This window comes from Arctopsyche grandis, chromosome 1, assembly GCF_051622035.1.
Source record: "Arctopsyche grandis isolate Sample6627 chromosome 1, ASM5162203v2, whole genome shotgun sequence".
Lineage (NCBI taxonomy): Eukaryota > Metazoa > Arthropoda > Insecta > Trichoptera > Hydropsychidae > Arctopsyche > Arctopsyche grandis.
The window spans coordinates 24262072-24284375 of record NC_135355.1 but is presented as its reverse complement, the minus strand read 5'-3'; the positions used below and the strand labels follow the sequence as shown (position 1 = coordinate 24284375).

The 22304-nt window shown below is 34.5% G+C and overlaps 2 protein-coding genes across 2 annotated transcripts in view; one reads left to right on the top strand and one right to left on the bottom strand.

The window, feature by feature from the left end:
• Positions 1-3940: 3940 nt before the first annotated feature.
• LOC143923174 (ankyrin repeat domain-containing protein 13D) lies at positions 3941-13597 on the bottom strand. Its single transcript, XM_077446724.1, has 12 exons — positions 13223-13597; positions 9132-9267; positions 8872-9042; positions 8542-8685; positions 8235-8409; positions 7923-8139; positions 7484-7645; positions 7295-7412; positions 7002-7163; positions 6829-6929; positions 6663-6751; positions 3941-6060 (listed from the first exon to the last, which is right to left on the bottom strand). The coding sequence occupies exons 1-12, from the start codon at positions 13298-13300 to the stop codon at positions 5841-5843; spliced, it is 1773 nt and encodes a 590-aa protein (XP_077302850.1). The 5' UTR covers positions 13301-13597; the 3' UTR covers positions 3941-5840.
• Positions 13598-15448: 1851 nt separating this feature from the next.
• The window catches only part of Ubr3 (Ubr3 ubiquitin ligase), a 62681-nt gene continuing 55825 nt past the window's right edge, over positions 15449-22304 (top strand). Inside the window, exon 1 of the mRNA XM_077436737.1 lies at positions 15449-15978. Within this exon, the coding sequence (XP_077292863.1) occupies positions 15636-15978 (343 nt within the window). The 5' untranslated portion in view covers positions 15449-15635. The remainder of the gene's footprint in view (positions 15979-22304) is intronic.

The following is a 22304-nucleotide window of genomic DNA, read 5'->3' as shown; positions in this document are numbered from 1 at the left end:
TAGTGAAATACTTGTTTGTTCATACACGAACTATTGGTTTTAGTTTAAGTGCTAAAAATCGAAGGCTATCTTCAAATATAATCCCACTAGGTGTCTCGTGAAACATTTAGCTGTCAACATTTTTGAGTTTTCAGAACACCGAGTATTTAAAATGGGAAATCTTGTGGAAACCGCATTACAGCGTTGCTATAATACCCATTTCCACTGATTTTTTAAATATTTCACAACGTATCTACGCTTACATATAAGCAGTGATGTAGTCGGGCCAGGTCGCCGCCCTGGTACTTATTTTTGAGCCAGATCGCCGCCCTGGTACTTTTATTGATATAAACATAGTTTTTCTAGTACAATTAAAAAATATTTTGACTAAAATTTCATATTAAATTTTGTATTCCAAATATTGTGAGCAGACTCTCGTTCTAACACTCGATGACCACAATCGAATAGTAATCTGAGCACATTTAAAACTTAATAGACGTTTAAATGAAATTTATTGGCATTTTAATATAAAACTTCGAACTTCGAAAGAAAACATTCTTTGAACTATTGACCATACGTAGAGACATGTATTTTGGGCATTTTGCTATTAATGCTTAATTGACGCTAAAATTCGGAATAGATGCTAAATTCGTAAAATATGCAAATATATGCTAAAATAACAAACAAAAGTGAAATTTTCATAAAATTTATAAAATTAATAGACAATTTAGAAGACAATCTTCCTATCCCTTTGCCCATTTATTATGTGAAGAAATTGAGGGGATAAAACAGAGCTTGCAGTTTAACATAGACGGTGAAAAAAGTGGAGGGGGGGGGGGTATTATACACCACTTCACATAAGACAGAGATGTAACAAACGATTGAGAATACTTGAGATTGAAAAACTTATGCCCATTATTTTGTACACGAACAAACTATGTAGGTCATTTGTCAATTTATTCTTTGGTTTACATTAAAGCTGGCCAGATTGTTTCGTGTATAAACAAACAAAATGTACACTCGGACTGTAAAATTTATGTATAGGTACATATGTAGAGATTTTTCTCTTATAAAGTGCAATTTTTTCACTTATAAAGAGACAAATCTCTAGGTCAATGACAACCATAAACTTAAATACATATATTTATTTATTTATTTTATTTACTCCAATTAAGCTAAAGTTACATTAAAGATACACTCCAGGGCGTCACTATAGCTAGGATTGTGGACACTTGTTTGTCTATTTTTGTTATATGTTTACTAATTAAGTTTAAAACTGAATTATTAAACAATAAAAGCTTGAAATCCTTAATGTAATTTTTATTTACTACGATCTTATTATTTCGACAAGTTCTGCTATATTTTTTTGCAAATATGGGATACACCGTTATCGATCACTATCAAGCAATGGTCCGAAGGGTCGAATTGGTATATATCACCGTCAAGCGAGGATAAACAATACTATAGAATTTCAATGAGACCGCCCCAATGAACAGACGGTCCCATGTACATATATACCACACGTTACCGCGTATATGACCGCCGTCTAACATGTTTTTTCTGTATTTTTAAAACTATCTAAAAAAACGTCCCACGTACAACATCCCGCATCCCGCGCTGTGTGTTCGCGCCCATAACCACGCTGACCATAGCAAGATATGCTAACCACTAGTCTATGCTTCTGGTTGTTTAATAAATATTTAAATATGTATTCTTTATACATACATACATTTTCAATTTTATTTATTGTTCCATTTTGACTAATAAACATTTCAGTCAGTTGTAATAGATTCTCTATTGATTTTCAGTTGTCTACTAAAAAAGAACATTGTACGTGTACCTTTATACATCCGTATATTATATATGTTCGGAAAGAAAAATACCTCATATTTTACACCTATGTATTTTCGAACGATTAATCTTCGGCAATTGAACCCAAGAATTACATTTTTTCTACTTTTAGTGGCATTGAAATCGTCAAAAGTATTTATTTGTATCGAATGGCGGAAGTTACCAGAGAACGAGATCGTAAATCGGAGTTGTTATGGAGTTATTATGTATTTCAACAGTACCTACTTTTTATATAAAATGTAAAACCATTTGCCCGGATGCATTTCGAGGAATGGCACGTGCCGGAAATAGCGATGCGAGGTCGCATCGGGTCATGGCTATGCACCCTGTGCCTCCACCACCCCCGCCGCCTACAGGGTGTGCTCCCAGGGCTCCGGGCGGTCGCCCGGGGCAATGTCCTTCGAGTTCTTCTGAATTGACTCGACACACATCCCAGATCCTTTCCGTCAATAAAGCTGTCACAATTACAGAGCCTGCACCCCCTGGCCCCATTCCCATTGCCCCGCCCCCCCAAAAATTGTTCCTACAACAGTCGTATCATCCAAATTACGCGACAAGGATTTTCAACAAAAAAATCCTCAAATACATACCGAAGTTACCAAAATCATTTTATTAACCATGTACATACATATGCAGCAGTGGCGTAGCTACCGCGCCCGCAGACCCCGCAATACGGGGGGGGGGCGCCAAGTCTTCGGGGGCGCCACAAAGCGGCGCGCCTTTTTTACTGATATTTTAATTTGTTCTGTAATTTTTTTGGAATAATTTTTTAAAAACGTCTCTTATTTTTCAACCTATTTGCATCTCGTTTTATTGTATGTATTTTATTATATGTACATACATTATTAGACATCGCTGTGTGTTTTCGCCCTTATACATATGATAGTTAGTTCATGCACAAACTAGCATAAGTATTCTCAATATTTTGTCCCATTCGCTATGTATGGTTGCAATATTTAAAAAGTGATCGGAAATAGGAATCATAGCAACGTTGTAATGTGGTTTCCAAAGGATTTCTCTTTAAAACACTTGACGTTTTGACAGATCAAAATTTTAAAAACAGCTAATAGTTTCATTTGACATCTGGTTAGTCTATTTATTTATTTATTACAATTAAGCATTAGTGACGTTAAACAATTAAAAGACACAAAAAAAAATAGAATATCAAAATTTAACCAAAATTAAAGCATGAAAATAATGTAAAGTAAAAAATAAAAATTCATTTAAAAAAAAAGATAAAATAAGATATGAACAAATTAAATTGTGAGAACACATTTACGATCTGAAATTAAAATATAGCTTTTGACTGTTAACACTAAAACCAATAGTTCGTGTATGAAAAAACTAGTATGTTCATGAACGAACCGGAGAGAACACTTGAACATTAACATATGTACATATATATGACGGGCTGAAAACCAGACTGGTACAAGTGACATTTTAAAAAAATCTGGTTTAAGTGCTGAAATAATAGCATATATGAAATGCTATTATTTTAGCACTTAAGCCCGCTATTTTTAAAAATGTCACTTGTACCAGTCTGGTTTTCAGCCCGTCATATGCTATTTATTAATTTAGAATTATTATTTTATATATTTATAATTTAATTGTATGTAACTCGTCATTTGTCAGTTCATTACAAAAAAATGTTAATTATTTTCTGATTATATTACAATAACATAATGATGCTGAAAATTGGACCAATATATAAAAAGTGAAATTAAATCAGTCATAATATTTAATGTATTTATCATAATCTTATCTAAATATTCTTGACATTCTGAAATTTTTGCAGATGATACAAACATCGGGTTTAATTTACAATTAACTTATCTATGGCCATTAAGGCTGTATAGAAATAACTATAGTACAAGCCACATACGTATTTCATGTATAGATTCAAGATACAGGTTTTCCATCTGTTTAACGCTATTTAACCTTCATTTGTCGTTTCCCAAAATATTCCATGATTGATAATTCAAAAACACGTCGCAAGCAAAGAAGAGTTTCTCATGATAGCTCCATCCTTGATAAAAGATTGTTCATGCAAAACATGTCCAATGGGAAAAATGGGATATAAGCATTCCGATTAAAAGAAAACGAGAGAATACGAGTCATAAAAAATATTTATTAATAAAATTTAAATATAACAAAAGAATATATAATACAATTGAATAGTCACCTTCGATGTTCAAGAGTAAGACTAAGGTTTGCCAATAGGCAAATAATGTAGATATTTTATAGAAAACCAATTTCACCAGTATTTTATTTTTATTTTAAAATCTGTATAGCAAATTTTACAGGATGCAATACCATTTTTCGTCTAAAATTAATCATAATGAAAATTGATAGCAAAAGTGTACTAGTTCAATTCATTATATGGTGATGTATCATTATGATAATAAATGACATTCATAGTTGGCCATTGATATATGTGTAATATATACCACACGTGTCTATAATAAATAAGATGTATCACAGTAATGTATTGAAATAGTAAAAAAAATCCATCTCCTAATGAAAACTTACTTTAATGAAAGATTACAGTATATTGGCAAATCTGTCTTCGACCAGTTTGAATGTACATACATATACATATATATGTACATTTCGTCAATAGACCCAAAGACTCGAGTACATATATTTATATACACAAGAGTATTTCTACATAATTTGGTTTGTCAAATTTATTTACTCAATAAATATGTGTATTTGAAAGGTTTCTTAATGGAAATGGTCCAATCAGTCAATCCAAAGATTGTTCTATTTAATGTACCTTACAATAAATAATAATTGTAAAACAGTGGAAGATACATGGAAATACAGCAAAAAATAAATTATAAATACGTCCATAGAATATTTTCAACTACCAATAAAGAGGATAATACAATATTAAACTTAAAATATATACAAGATATAAATGTAGCTCGTGACAGTGACGTTCCGTTTCAATGAACTCTTCAAATACATGAAAATGTACAATGTAAAAACGATGAATTATTTACAATAGCAAACATGATACTATTCGATTGTGCATTAACATCGCTCTACTTTATCTGTTAACAAATTACCTAATTGATAGGTATGCCGAGATCTCCGTTAACCAGTAGAAGTTTTACAATTTTTAGAATGTTTCAATAATTGGTATACGAACATTAATGAATTAGAAGGCCATGTATGTATGTACATATATTTGGTTATCACAATAATTCAAACAATACAATATTTAGAAGTGTCACTGTCATATAGCAAGGCTAAAAATCTCACCAATAGATATTTTAGGAAGAATGAAAATACAAATGAAAACAGATCATAACCTCCTATAGATAGATGTATGAAAATAAGACAAAATTGAATAACAATGTTAAAAAAATCTAGCAAATGGCATTTACAATTACATATATACATAAATGACGATAACATCCATACAAATATGTATATTTAGTTGAAAAATGTAGAAAAATCTAAGATTATTACTTTACTGTATACTTTTTTTTACTTTATTTTTTTGATACAATAAAATTTAATTAACCAAGTAATGGAAAATTGGATTCCATTCAAAATATTCCAGTCTAATGAAATAAGACAGTAACCAAATATAAAATAGGAATGTATCAATATAAATACGAATGAAGAATTTAAATAATATAATAAAATTTTAAATAAGGTTTATAAAAAATATTAGTATTGAGAAGTGCATATAATATTATGTATGTATGTATGGTATGCACGTATTAGTGTGTACGTGTTCATATATGTACATAAATATGTTGAATGCATATTCATATGTATGTTTGTGTAAAATGTAGCACTATGCAACATAGGAACTGTTCATACAGAGTATGTCTAGTTTAAAATATTTAAGTAATATTTAAATTAAAATTTTCTTCATATAAATAGAATAATAATACTTAAAACAATAATATTATAAATCTCGATATACGGACGCTAACAAAAATTGCACAGTTTTGTTCAGAAGGACAATTCTAAACAATTCAGGACAAAATTAACTATTTATCTACCAAAGACAATTTCAAAATTTCAGCTAATTCAGCCTCCTCTCTCAGTTGCTCTTGTTCATCTCTTTGTCGTTCTTCTTCGCTGAGCAGCAGCGCCGCTTGCAAATCTGCATCTGGGCTAGGAGATGATGATGTGTTACGGGGTGGAGATGGACTACTAGTGACTCCAAATTCTCTTTCTCGACAGGTGGCTAGACTAGCTTGGATTGCCCTAATGTAAGACAAGAAAATTACACTAGCATAAAAAGCGGTAAAAATCAAATGTAAAATCACACTATTGAAACTCTTATGCTTATATATATATATATATATAGTAATTACATAATATATAGATGTGCAAATTAAACAGAAACAAATTCATTAATAAAAGTGAATCAGTGAAATTTGAAAAGTTCAATCTTTTCATCATTTCTTAGGTGATTTTGCGTGCTTAGGTGATTTAGAATATAACTTTCTACCAGACTTGAGGTAAGCTTTAACTTGATTATACGGCGTGGGAGATGGTGAAGGAGTAATATTAGGAGATAAAGAATTCCCATAAAAACTGGGAGTCGACGATTGGGGGAAATCATTGTATTTTTTTATACAACCGTGCCTGAAAATGTAATCAAACATATCTTGACATTGTCTAGTACTCCACTGTATATGCATAAATGCAGAAGTAAATTATGAGCAAACTTTTGAGCCACTTAATGTAAAAAAAATACCGACTCACGTTAAAATCTTACATGAAAACCATTGATAAATATAAAATACCATTAGCATATCAATATCTGACTTCATAAATATGTAAATACGTATAAGCCAACACACCTTTGAAGTTGTCTTTCTTCTTCAGTAATGAGATTTGGAGTTGTAGGTCGAGATGGTCTTTGCGCTTTTAAAGCTTCCCAAATATCAACCTGCAGAATAGTCAAATATTAAATAATAATCGCATTTAAACATCATACATCATGTTCTAACTAAATATACGATTTACTTCATCTTCTTCACTACCGGCGTCAATAAGACTTTGTTGAATAGCGTATTGTAATAGATCATCTTCGTTTTCAAAACTAAACTGCCTTCGATCTTCTGAGCCTACACATACAATTTTAAAATTTTAGATATTCAATTAGTCACGACATAAAATAATGTAAGATTAAAATGTACCCAGTTGTTTATAATCTGAAGGTATTTGAAATATCTCTTCTTCGAGAATGCAAGTTTGGCGATCACCTTCTTCTATACAAGAGACGTAAGGTATTTCTTCTTCCGAGCCAAAAATGTTTCCAAAAGTGATGCGAGCATTTAAGACATGAAATAGTGGTATTTCTACAAACAAAATAAAGAAAATCACATTTGGTACTAAAATAAAAATTGTAATTACTATATGTACCTATACATATTGTATATATATATATATATATATATATATATATGTATTTATGTATGTAAAAAGTTACCTATTTTTACGGGGAAACCTGAAGGAAGTTGCATTTGAATAAAGTCTTTAAGTTTGGCGAAATGGGGTGAAGACATGGAAGCCATTAAATCAAGTATGGGTATAATTTGCTCTTGAAGCTGAAAATAATTAACTTTAAAAATACACATTCATAAAAAAATTACAATTAAGAAGTATTATATTTAAATACCTGTAACGGATAACTTTCACACAGCCATAATGTTGCTCGAAACTTTTGAATTTTGGTATTTATTTCTTTGGGACGTCCAATATCTCTATCTTGTAAATCGATATCCGAGAAATATTCTTCAGAGGTGATATTACACGGATTTCCGACAGCATTAAACTCTTGCTGAAAGAAATAATCAAATGAATTACAATAAATTGAAATAAATGGTTTACAATCAATATTCGTATATGAAAATATACAAGTCATTAACTTACCATTGCATTCTGAGTAAAGCAGCAACAATATAATCAATATATAGAAAAAAAAATAATAATACGCATTAAAAAAAATAACTACAACAAAAATATTGGTTTTATAAATAAAATATAAAATATGTAAAAAAATAATAAATAAAAAAATATATATGAAACTATTGATTTACAATAAATTCAAATATTACCTCGCTATTAGTAGCCCGTTCTTCGTTGTTAGCAATGCCAAGGAATGAATGCAAAGGAGTTCGTGGTCCACGAGCCTTTGCCTTGTCACCTTCAGAAAGATGTTCAGTTCGCGTTCGAGTTACAAATTCTACATTAGACGCGCCAAACACTTTACAATCTCTACCGTTGACTGTCTCTGCCTTGTCAGATCTCCAACCCCAAATTCCACTTTTATTTCTAAAATATTGTTTAAGCACACACATATGTATATGTACATAGTTCCAAAAACAAACATTATAAAAATAAATTTTAAAAATATTATGTATTTCTACCTCTCAAAACTAATTTTTTCAGTGTCTATATAATTAGTACTAATAGGTGCGGTGAGACGTTGTGATATTTGTTCTGGAGACGGAGATGGTGGCGTACCCGGACCAGCGGTTTCAAATCGCTCTGCCCAAACCTGCCGTGTTTCATGATCCAACTCCAAAAGCGAAGCTGACGAACCTGTTCACAACATATGTATTTGTATGTTAAATGATTAAGGTACTTGTTTACTAGTTAGGCTCACGAGCTTAACTAGTGAACAAGTACATACCATGATTAGTTAGTACATATGTATTCCTCAATAAAATATACCTTGTCCTCTAAAAATACAAGTACGGTTGCCCCTTTGCCAGTGTCCATTTTCAAAACCTAATAAAGTTGTGTCAATTCTTACACTCGCACCGCGTTTGTACACTCGGTAAGTATCAGATGGACACATATGTGACACCAGAGGCACTGAAATAATATTAAAACACATCATTTAAAACCAGTTCTACTCATAGGATTATAGAAAGTATGTAGCTTGGTTTAGTTAAATTTCCGCATTTAAAGTGAAATTCATACAATTTTTTTTCTAATTAATCATCTCTAGTCAAAATATATTTAGTAAAAATTTAATATATTAAATAATATTATACATACTCCAGCTTGTAAATTCCCACTTCATTTCAACGTAAAAATCAGGCGCTGTATACAAGCGGGAGAGCAATAAAGGAATTGCTTGGGCGCGAGCTTGTTGACGGCAATGATCGCGTCTTGCCACAACAAGTGAAACCATGGACGGATCTCCCGATGAAATGGCTTCCTGAACCACTATTTAAGAAAGTACACAAAGTCAGTTGTCTTATATGCATCAGATGGAAACAGTTATTTGTAAAATTAAATCAAAATTTTCCACTTACCTGACCAACCTTCCTTATTTTCAAAATTAACATCAGCCCCAGCGTCTAACAGCACTTTGGCCGATTCAAGGTAACCCAGCGTTACGGCTAAGATGAGCGGAGTTCTTCCTCTAGGATCTAACTCTTCCATATCATCCTGAAATGTGAATACACCAAAGTTTCAACAAACAGAAATCGAATATCTCATCAACGATCGTTTTAAATTACTAGGACGGCATGACATAATTTAGCCATGAACCACTTTAAAACATACATATTAGTTTTTAATCCAATTACTGAGCACTTGAAAAGCAATATCGGATTTGGTTATACTGTCATGCTCACAGGTACAAATTTTACAGAAGCCCTATCATATAAATGACGTTAACTTAAGATATATTATACAATTTGTAAATGTGACGATCACCGCAAATATTATTAAATAGTCGAAAATGTACAATAGAATTTATTTTAAATAAAAATTATTATACATATGTATAGATTATATATGCTGTAATAATGGAGATTTCAATTTCAATTTATGATCATTTAGCATGGACTCAAACTTCTAGAAAGATTGGTGGTGTTGGTAAATTGAATATACTGCTGTAGGCCGATTTTACCAAAGAAATATCCAAAGCCTATGACGTTTTAATTGAAGGAGAGAGCATTGCCTTAAGAGGTCTTTTTATTATCGATAAGGATGGCATTCTTAGACAGATGACTGTAAATGATCTTCCAGTTGGGAGATCAATTGATGAAACACTTTGTTCAGTTAAAGCGTTTCAATTTGCTGATAAACATGGGGAAGTTTGTCCAGTTAATTGGCACCCTGAGAAAAATTCTGCCACAATAAAAGCTGATCCAGTGGGAAGCAAAGATTATTTTAACAAATGTATTAGTGAAATGATATAAATTTCATTTATCTATGTATAAGCAAATCAAGAATCTCTCGAAAATTTCAATAATGATTATTTCATAGTAGTAAGGGATACAATTATAGGTATATATAATTCTATAGTGCGAGTATTTTCGTAGGGATAATATTTTTGGCACGGCTGTAAAATAAATTACACGAAAAATGTCAAATTAACATCTCTAAAATAGCTGGCACGACAAAATCGGCGTTCGCCCGGCAAATCAAACGTCAAACGGGTTGCCAGTAACAAAAATAAAATTTGACGTTTCAGTGAAATCATAACCAGTTACATTTTCACTGGGTAATCGTAATACCTTAGCAGCCAACACTTATTTATTTAAGGGTTAGGTTAGGTTAAGTTAGGGTTGGTCCTATTCATTTAAGATTAGGTTGTTAGAGTCAGTATTTATTTTTGTTACTGGCAAGCCATTTGATGTTTGATTTGCCGGGCGAAAACCGAATCTGTCGTGCGAGCTATTTAAGAGAGTGGCATTCTTTTTATTTGCCGGGCCGATAAATGGTACCCATTTTCGTATACCAAAGAAATAGATATTTTTTTACTATTTTGCAATACCATTTATTAGGCGAATGTTGATAATTTTATTGTACATTGATATTGTATTATTTATTTATTCGTTGTGATAAAAAGTAAATAAAAATAAATTGTCATTCTTAAAAAAAATATAAAAAATTATCAATATCACCCTGCAGATGTGTAATTCACTTTTTTAGATAAAATTCCTGGTCAGTTAGATAAAATTCCTGACCATTCGAAATTTTTGAGCTGATTTTGAACCACTTCCAGGCTTAGTTAGTTCTCATTAAAGTAAGCCACACGCCTCCGACATGAAGATAGTGGAATTTAATTATTAAAATTACGTGAGAATCATTTTTCAGATCGATGTGAAGACAGCTAGCGATCTAAAGGCGTCTTTCTACCGCCCCTATGCTATTCACAGGTTAAACAGTTTTAGCAGTTACTTTTTCCACATCGTCTCATCTAATATATAATTTCGAAAGAGATTTTGTATGTTTGTATGGTTCGTAGAATCCGTGACGTCATCGAACAAATCAAAGTTTCTATGCCGACGATATTGATATCGTTGAATATTATATTTTTTCGATTTAAATAAATTAGTCATTTGTTAAATTGGTTTATATTACAAAAACTGAGTGAAGCCAGGTAAAACCACTGGTATTATATAAACTACTAGTGTTGTACCTGATGAAATATCATCGCATGGGCGTTGGCATATTAAGTTATTAAATAATAAAAAAAATAAAAGAAATGTGTCGGTCCTGTGTTCAATCTACCTACATATAAACAATATAAAACACCAATAGAAAAATTAATTAATTAAATAAATTTTCAGTAGATGGGGCTCAATGCCCAGAGGCTTGCCTAGAGGAACCATTGGTAGCAAACCGTATATATAAAAGTTTTTTTCTTTCGTTATTTTATGCGTCCATTTTGTTGGCAGTGTTTTAGCTGTGACGTACATATATATGTCGAATCAAAACGACTATTATAGTACGGCGAGCGTAGGGCTTCCAAGCCGGCTTAAACCGAAACACCGGCTCTTTGACCATTTTTCAAAAAACCGAAAACCGGTTTTTTTACTCGATCAACCGGCTTTTTAAATTTTTTTGTTAATTAGTTTTTATTTTTCCTCAAAACTACCAAATTATGAATTTCAAATTTCTATGAAATATCAAAAAAAAATGTGTATATCCAAACTTTCTTAGGGAATAGGCATATATTTCTTTGAACAACAAAAAAAAGGTACAGCACTTAGCGGTGGCTTTGAGATTTAGTAATGGATGAAGACTTGTTCATAAACCAATAAAATGTCATTGAAAGTAGTTTCAATAACCTACACAAGGCCAAGGTCAGAATTTCGGCAAATTGGGTTTTCCATAATTTGTAGCTTATTTAAATCATTTAATTATTTGTGCGTTTTCAGAATCTGCTATATTTTACAGCTATAATATACTATCGAAATTTTATTATTTGTAATAATATAACATATTTACAATTTATTTTCGAGATAAAAATTTAAAACATAAAAAAAAATCTTATCTTTTTCTGAAACCGGTGAAAGCCGGTCAACCGGATTTTTATTTATAAAAAAAACCGAAAACCGGCTTTTTCTTTCGGGTGGTTTATGGAAGCACTACGGCGAGCGTTATCGCAGATACACACACAGACAGAATAGAGATATTATATGTATGATGTACTACGGGCTTTCACACTTTCTCTCACACATTTTTAATTCACTATTAGATTATATAATTATCCATCAGTATGAAGTATGATTCAATCTCTTTTTGCAATAATGTGAGTTCAGTATTTTTAATTACACTTTGACCACTTCATTACATGTAAGACTACCTTTACACTCGTCTCATGCATTTGTCTCTTTTAAATATTGCTTTGTCTATTATGAAAATGTTCAGTTTTCACCCAATTTACATACATTGATGAGTTTTGTGATGATTCAGTCATTTTGAAAATTTTTTTTAACTTTCAATTACCTGAGCAAAGCCGAACATATATATGACATTCTACTTGGTAGAATTTCTAGGAACATTCCTCTAAATAAATTATTTAAGTACAAATGATTTGTACATATGTCTGTCTGTCTGTCTGTCTAAACAAAATTTGGTATTCTATCTTACAGACCCCTGACAGACAATAGATGGGTTTTGAAGGGGGTTCGGAGCCCTCGATGGAACTTTCAACTGCTCAAACAACGACTAGATTACTCTAATATGTCGAATATTTAAATTAATTAATATCTGTAGTATTTATAATGTTTCAACAAATATACTGTAACGTATTTTCAGTAATTCGTTCAGAATTAATTTATGACAAAATCTATCCATTATTTCAGATTTTTACTAGCCTCTTATCAAATTGTTCTAAATAAATTGTACATGTGTCACATTTTCAAGGTCACATTTTTTGCATTATCATTTATCGCAAAATCAAATGCAAATGTGTACAATACACGAATAAATAGAATAGGTGAGCGTACGTTTCGAAACAATGTTTATCCGCCATCATCCATCACCATCGGTGTCATCACATGCGTAAAGTGTAAAGATAGCGATCAGTAATAAATGACCAATTTGGAAATAGATAAAAAAGTATCGTATCGGGGTTGATTTGCGTTTGAGATGATGATCATACCTGTGTTTCTTGAACAGCTTCGGCGAGTTGGGAGTGTTTGTTGTCCCAGACGAGACGATGTAACCGGAAATTGGACATTGTGTTCGGTTGACGAGTGACGAATAGTGAGCAGTGAGCAGTGAGCAGTGAGCAGCGAGAAGCGAGGATACGAAGAGTATGGAAATGATGAGGATGCCGTAGCCAGAGCCACAGCTGCAGCCGGTCTTCAGCAGTACATCAGTACATCAGTACATCAGCACATCTCCTACCAAACCAGTGCAACGGTCGACTGCCTCTGCGACTGTCACCCACCCAAACCACTGCACCCGACACTCTGACAGCCACCCTCACCCTCACCCTCAATCCTTACTCCTCGCCTCTCACTCCTCACCTGTCAACCCACCACCACTCTACTTTCTGCCACATCGTTGTATTGATAATTAGTGATACAGTTGTCGGTCATTTGTATTTAAAACGATATACGATTGTTATTATCTAATGGTGTGCAGAAACTCTATCGAGGGTATAAAAGGTTTTCGGTGATATCATAGACATTTTACCACAGTTCTCTCATTTTTTTTAATTTTCAAATTTGATGGTCGATTACTATACGTTGGTCAATTCTTACAATTTTTCGTCTTTCAAAGTTTGAATTAAAAATTATTATAATTAAAATTGATGGTGCATCTAGAAAAGAGATGCAGTGACGATGTACCATTAAAATAATTTAAGGCTTCGCTCATGAACGATAGCCGAATTAAGTTTTTAAAAAGATTTAATAAATTTTAATGGAAAAATCCGTTTAATTGTCCTTCTTTTCCGTGTTTTTGAGATTGAATTCTGGTTGCACGGGTGATTCAAATGATAGTTAAAATAAATTTAAAATAAGTGTCGTAGTTCATTATAAATATTTTAAACTTGTCGAAGTTTTATATTTCTGTTATTAATATATTTTCTTTTAAAATAAATCGAAAAAGAAGCAAATCAATATTAATTAGTTAAATTGATCAATGCAGTTCGTACAATTGTATTACTTTATTAGCTAATGCGCTCGCCACACGCATGGCAAATGAGCGATTCCAGCGTTCAAAATAAATTATCCTTATTTTTATTTTATTTTTACATATATACCAGGAAGGCCTTTACAGGTAAACCCCGATGCGCCTTCCTGGCCAATTACAAATTTACAAATTAAAATTCAGCATTTTTTTTTATATAAATCACTGAATAACGAGACACTGTAAAACTCGTAAATCAATGAGACGGTAAACGGACTACTAGTCATATGTAGGTAAACCATGTCGCTCTAGATCGGTCACACGTGATCACCCGTTACACTAAAACTGGTCACACCCTAAAATCAGTCAATCAGTTTTCTCGTGACGAGTGATCACGTGTGACCGATTCACATTTGACTAGTAATCACCGAACTAATGAGACTATGGGGGATGAACGAATGAGACGACTAGCATGTTGATGCACGTGTTTTATTTATGACAGCTGAAGGCAGAGTGAGTAGCGGTTATCCGAACCCAGCCGAGTTGGTCCCCACTCGCAGGAAGGCAACCAAACTCGACCATGTCGTATAAGCGAGCCGCCACAAGACTATGGGGATGAACGAATGAGACGACTGGCATGTTGATGCACGTGCTTTATTTATGACAGCTGAAGGCAGAGTGAGTAGCGGTTATCCGAACCCAGCCGAGTTGGTCCCCACTCGCAGGAAGGCAACCAAACTCGACCATGTCGTATAAGCGAGCCGCCACAAGACATTTATTAATTTGTACACAAACTTATTTATTGTACATTAATTAATAACAAATTATAGGTGACATATCGTATAGGAGAGATTTTTAGCCATTTTTTTTCCGGGAACCGTTTCAACAATGAAATCAGAAAAAAATGGCAAACTCTGATAGGAAACGATCAACCTGAAGTCACAAATCCAGGTCTAACCAACAGCATACTCTGAAAAATTAATTTTCATTCGAGGCTCGGACCCAGGGATCGAACCCGCCGCCTCTCAACGCTAAGCAGAAGCTTAACGACCGAGCTATGCTGCTTTCTATAATAATATTTAGTTTGCGATCGGAGTATGACGTCATCTCACACATCGACGATGCACAGGCAGCGCTGCCTTAAGGCCGGCTGCGGAGTGCGGGTGCGGGTGCGGAGTGCGGTGCGATTGCACTGCGGCTCCGTTGGCGGCAGTGCGTCCCGTGCGGTGATCGCGAACGCGCGGGGAGCGGATCGCGCGGGGAAGAGGCGCTCGGTGGTCGGTGATTGGTGATCGGCGAGTGGCGAGCGACCGAGTCTTGCGGAGGCTGTGGCCCGCGCTCTGCGATCTCTCTTCGCCCCCGCGCGCCCCTCGCGCACCTCGCGCCCCCCCCGACCGCTCCGACGAGAGTCGGTGTCGTAGGCGTCGGCGTTGACCATGCCGGCGGGGACTGAGGCTGGTGCGGCTGCTGCGGCTGCTGCGGCTGCGGTTGCGGCTGCGGCGAACGCGAGTGCGAATGCGGCTGTGGCTCAGGCGCTGATGCGGCGCGGCAAGAGGGCCGCGGCTCTGGTGGCCCGGCAGGAGTGCTCCTCGTCCGACCCCCACCCCCACCCGCTCCCCCTCCCCCTCCCCCGCCCCCGCCCCGACGCCAGCTCCGGCCTGCGCGCCCTCCTCGACGTGCTCCTCCACCCCGACAAGAACATCGACGAGGCGGAGACGCTCGAGTGGTGTCGATGGCTCGTCGCCGGCGGAGCCACTCCTGACGACTTCGCAGCCACCGGTAATTTTGCACAACTCTTCGCCACCCACACCCACATCCACCCCCACTCTAACCCGTCCCCTCTTCCCCACACCCTCGCTCGCCCCACAGCTGATCGTTGCACCATCTAACCCCCCCTCCCCCCCCCCCCTTAACCTCCCTATCCTTTCCGTTTCTACCTGTCATCGCAATCGCGTATGCGTATTTACAAACAATTTGTAAACGCATTCTTTATATTATATACAGTAGATAGAAATACGTCAGATCGAATTTCGCCATCTCAAACTCGTCCAAAAAAAAAAAAATCGCACATCTCCAACTCCATTTTGTGACCGTTCCGAGGCGAGAACATTTGCCCACAAACTGACCTGATTTTAAATTATATAATTTTTCCCACGAATGTCTGTCTCTGGCTCTAAATACGGAATGCCGAATTGATTGTTTTATTTGTATTTTTTTTTTATGAGCACGTCTGAAGCCCCGGGAATAAATAATTTAGAACCCTATGAAAACTAGAAAAAATCTTATAAACAATCTTATAATATCTCGAGACTCGTTTTCCGTACATTTGTATACAACATACAAACAAGAGTTTGTATGTTGTATACAAATGTTTTTTTTTTTTTTTTTTGTATACTTGTATGTATTATCTAATATATAATTTCGAAAGAGGCTTTGTATGTATGTATGTAAGTTTTGGTTTGTAGAATCTGTGACACTATCGAAAAAATCAAATTTTCTATGACGACGATTTCAATGCACGTTTTTCATTCCCAATTTACCCCTTTATCAAATTGAGCCGTTGTCAACTTGAAATGAAAAAGGCTCAATTTGAAATAAAAAAAGAGTCAATTTGGAATGAAAAACCTATATTGATTTTGATTCGTTTTTCAGTTCCAGATCCAGATTCCTTTTTCGGTTACATATTCAGATCCGAGTTCTTGCTTCAGTTCCAATTCCCTTATATATGAAAAAACATTCGTTTCTGATTGGCTGTCGTTAAATATTGGTTTAGCCATATTTAAGTAGTTTATATTATAAATACTGAGCAAACCTGGGTAAAACCACTAGTTTTTAATATATGTATGTACAATACATATTGTGATTATTTATAGATGTTTAATCTTTTAAACATCTATGAATACACACACACCTTTTAAATATTTTAAAAAACGTTTAAAAATCAATTGTATATTTTTTTAATATTAATATATATCTCGTAAAATAAGTATTACACTGTGTAAAACATTTTCGTATGTGATTTTTATATAGAAAACGTAACAAAGTCGAAGATCTGCATCGTTGACACTCTCAATAAGTTAAACTTAAAACAATTTGTTCAAAGACTAGCTACGTGCAGAAGGTTAGTGATGCCCGGGGTAAACTTTTCAATAGTATACCCATACAATAAAAATAGTAGTAATAGGAGATTTTGAATCCAAATCAATTGTAATAGGAGTAGTCTAAATATACCATGCTTTAGCTCCGAACAAAGAACGTGTCTTGAGATGAGACTGTATAGAAAGATTCCGTTCCGGTTGTCTTATTAAACCCGGACTGTGAATTTGTTCCAAAATTTATCGACTCTGACTATATTTTATGATTCGATTCCGAAAGCAACTTGAACGATTTTAGTAAGATCGACATTTCTTGCCAACATATAAAATTGTTAGTAATAAAAATTATAGCGATTTTCGAAATATAAAAAATTAATGGGATTAAAAAACATCACTAAAAATTGATATGTTACCCAATTTATTGAATTATTGGTAATGAAATAGGTATAAATAAAAAGTAAGTAGATTCATAGTGTATGTATATGCAGGGCCGACGAGGGGGGGGGAGCTGGGGTAAAGTTCCAGGGCCCAGACTACACGAGGGGCCCCATGTCGGAAATCATGCCTGTCATCATACTTTCTTATTCAATTACATGTTTAAAAAATTATAAATATAGTTAAAAAAACTCTTTTTTGAACTTTGTCATAGGGGCTGGAATTATTTTTCCCAGGGCCCGGGATTCCTCTTGGAGGCCCTGTGTATGTATATGAATTTCATACGAATCAATTTTATGAAAATAATTAGCGTAAACAGAATAAAAACAAGTATGAGACGGAGGAAACAATCAGATGTAATTTAAAATCTTGACTTTTATATAGAAATTATTGAAATTTATTAGTGGATTTACTTCAATAAAATTGGAGACTCTAGTTGACACATTGATGACAAATGATTGAAGAAAATATTTAAAAAAGGATTCAAAGTTGGTTGATTTTTTATGACTTGGACTCCGCTTGAAATGCTCCGAATCAGAGTCCTCAGGCTTGCATTAAATACAGGGTATGGTTCTGTGAAAGACATTCGAACTATGTGAGTAATATTTGAAAGAATGCAACTTTGCAGATCTTTTACTATAAAATTCATGAAGTTGAACCGATCAAACTTGCTTTTTGTATGTGTAAACAAAATTGTCAATTTTGAACTGAAACAGTGCAACAAAATCAAAGTTTGTTGAAAAGGTCAAGGCTTGCAAAATCATTATCTCACCATTCAACCAATATCGTTGGTGAATCAAAATTGTTAAAAAAATAAAAAAAAAACTGTTCACCTTTGCGTTTAAACTCATCGATGAAAAGTATTCTTCAAATTCACAAACACATTTTTTCCAGTTGCTTTCAGATTCCAAATGCTTAATTATGTTTGGCTTAAGCTGAATTATTCAGATTTCGAGGACATACACATAAAAAATTAATGCGTATTGCTCCAAATTCTTTTGCGTTCAATGATATCAACCTTAATTTGAGAATTCAACACATGCAATTTCCAAAATTGTGTGTTACAATGAAAATTGTTACAAAGCGCAAACTTCTTACTTCTCAGTGACTCGTAAAATATGATTCTTGGGTAAACTTTACATTTTTAATGTTTGTTTATTTAGATTTGCATTGTATGTATGCAAATTGAAATGCATCCGATGCTAAAGTCATCGGCGAATTTAAATGCGCGACAATTCATCACCATTGTTCAAAAACTGACTCACTTAGCGCGCTAGATCCCTCGAAAATTTTGTCATGTCTAATCATTTACACAGATTAGAGATGACACGTTGGGGCAACAAGCAATTTATGCTCGTTTCACTGACTACATTTCAAATCTTAGTCATTATTGGGCATTGGAAATATTTGCTGTGTCATGCACAACTGTCAACAGTTCATTGATCCTCAATTTCACCATCTCGCATATAAACATTGAATTTCATCGGAAATGTCTTCATTTTTTAATTTTTATCTGTAGTAGTCTATTCTTTGTTATACCTTGACCGATTTTATATGTAAATTTATACTATATAGGTGTGCCGTGTTCGACTTTACCTTGACTACTTGTGTTCAATTAAACTGTCTGCTATTCACGAGGAAGTCTGTCCTGATTTATCTCACGTACCAATGCTCGACTCGTCGAGAAATTTTCAATCAAACCAATTCAACCCAAGTTGACTGAAAAATTCGACCGAAAAGCGCGCACTAATCAATGAGCTATTATTATACATTGAACACAGTTTAAAATTCATAGTCAATTTATGTAAAATTGTTTTTGTTTTTTAGATATCTTAAATAGACATCTTTGCCATTTTGTATTCCAAGTCACGACTTTTTTGATTTTTTTTACATGCATGTATGCTACATTCAATGAAGTAGACATCCTAATATATTTTTTTGTGTTGAAAATTATCGCATTAGAAGTTTACGTCAGTGTTTGCCAATTTTTCTGCATTTATATTTACTTGATGGTGTTTTGAATACGATTGAATTTGTCTGGGGGGAAGAGGGGGGGAAATGGTACAAATTATCTTTTTTTTTTTTTTGTGTAAAAAAAATTGTCCATTACCAAACATACCTGTGATTCAAAGATATCGAGTTTCATTTTTATATGGTACAGTGAACTAAAATTTCTTATATGGTACAATGGGCAAAAATTTCGTTTTATTTGAAGTATTTCTTATGAAAAATCAATGAGATTATCATTTCAATAAATATTATATTAATTTACCATCCGTACTCTACCTTTAAGGTGCAGACACACAGAGTAGTACCTGGCACGTGTTTTCTTTATAGTTCTGCAAATGCAAATAAAAACCCTAGCACGACTAATCTATACCGTCGCGATCCTTGGCAAAACTCACCCCTAGAGTGTTTTCCGTGATATTTTATCCTTGTACTGACATAGGTTTGACGGTAATCGATAACGGTGATTCTCATATTTGATGAAATGTAGGAGAAACTTTACTTCATCATAGAAGGCAAACGGTCGCTTTGGAGAAAGAAGCTCTCTTGGCTCCGGAACATCAGGTCATGGATGGGACTCAGACTCGAAAAATTGTTTCGGCTTGCCCATGATAGGCCCCATAAACGGTGTCTGCCCATGGTAGTCGCCTACGTCCGAATACGGATTCGGCATCAGTAGAAGAAACTTGTCGAAATAAAAAGATCGTACGAATTAACAATTACATACATGAAGATATGCCCATCATAGCTGGAAACTACGACGAAGAGATCGACTTGGGGTCACAAATATCCAAGTCTGACCAGCGGCATTAAAGATTATACTCAGAATAAATTCTTTTCAATCGAGATCAGTTCACGGAATCGAACCCGGAAGAAACTTGTCGAAATAAAAAGATCTTACGAATTAACAATTACATACATGAAGATATGCCCATCATAGCTGGAAACTACGACGAAGAGATCGACTTGGGGTCACAAATATCCAAGTCTGACCAGCGGCATTAAAGATTATACTCAGAATAAATTCTTTTCAATCGAGATCAGCTCACGGAATCGAACTCGGCGACCTCTCGGTGCTTAGCATAAGCGCAACCACGAGCCATGCTGCTGGCTGTTTGTTTGATTCAAACTAAATATAGTTAATTTCTGATTAAGCACTGAAATGGCGAGTGCATTTCCACAGCTCTGGGAGAGGGCGAGTTTGTATTTCATTGCACTTCCCATATCATAACTAGAGGTAGGACCGGAAACGTGCCGTTCTTTGTTTATTGTTCATCTTTATGATGAACCTTTTTTTTTTAAATAGACTCAAAACGCCCTGATTCCTGGAAAAAGCACGCTTCCGGTCCTACCTCTAAACATAACCACTTAATCGCCATAAGCGCACCGATGCGCGCTCCTTCGTTTTTGAGGCTATGACTCAAAATTAATTTTGGTTTCTTCACAGTGACATCTAAAAATATTGTAATAAGTGTCAAGGGTTGGCACTAAACACGTATAATAAAATAATCGAATCGGTTTTTACAAACAAGTGGCGATTACGTGGTTAACTCGTTGAATTTTGATTTAGTCGAAAAATACAATCGTGAATTTGTGGAACAACGAAAGTTTGTCCGATGCTACATATGTAGCTTTGTAACGTTTTACAAGTTGTCTCAAAGCTACCATTGTTCCCTACATTCCCCCTTATATATAGTTACATACATAGATTGAAATTTAATATGCACTATGCATTTAAACAGAACGCTCGTATTTCCTCAGATACGTCAATTGGTGTAATTGTCATTTAATATATGAATATCACGCAACTATTCTAATACACTATCGCGCATACTTGCATACATCTCGGTATACCTCACATTCAAACATACCACGATTGCCTAAACCTGTCGGACGGATGCTGACGCCTCTAATGACGCAACCATACTATCGAATCGATACGCTGACTACGCATTTTCGACTCTTATTAATTACAAACACACACCTGCCTGTATAATCCTAATTAGCGATTAACCCATCCCTGTGAGATCAATCCGGTTTTTAATGCACTTTTGTTTTCTTTTAATTCTATTTGGATCTCGCAGGATCTGTCGTTTCATCCCTGTAATGATTGTTTCCTGCTTTTTTTTCTCCTTTTAGCCAGGTACCACTTTCGAGTGTATGTATTCTGGCTTCGGGTATTGCGCCAGTTGGCTAGCGTAAGTGCCCACACGCGCATGTTATAATGCTCCTCATTCTGTCTAGGTATTTAATTGCGAGTGTTTAGAACTACATAGGTGCGTGTGTGTGTGTGTAATTGCCATTTAATTCTTGTGTGCAATTTAAGCTTAATCTCACACTCCTTTTGTTTGTCTCCTTTTTGTCGTCGCAGGTTCGTTGCAGAGATGTTTTGTTTTGGTTCAAGATATCTATGTATGTACATAGTTCGCGGACATTGTTGTTCATCGACGATTTGGATCAGCGTTTGTTACCCACGCGAAATGTTGTGCTCGTTCTAATTGGAGCACTGTGTGTCTATTTGACTGGTTCGCGGATGTGTATTTTTTTTTTCAATAGTTTGCGAACGTT

What these genes read in the sequence shown, in the direction of transcription:
- LOC143923174 (XM_077446724.1), bottom strand. Translation starts at nt 13,300, where the DNA reads ATGTCCAATTTCCGGTTACATCGTCTCGTCTGGGACAACAAACACTCC. An exon ending in AACGGGCTACTAATAGCGAG is followed by an intron (nt 7,646 to 7,922) that starts GTAATATTTGAA and finishes TATTTCTTTCAG; the next exon opens with CAAGAGTTTAATGCTGTCGG. An exon ending in GTGAAAGTTATCCGTTACAG is followed by an intron (nt 7,413 to 7,483) that starts GTATTTAAATAT and finishes AATTATTTTCAG; the next exon opens with CTTCAAGAGCAAATTATACC.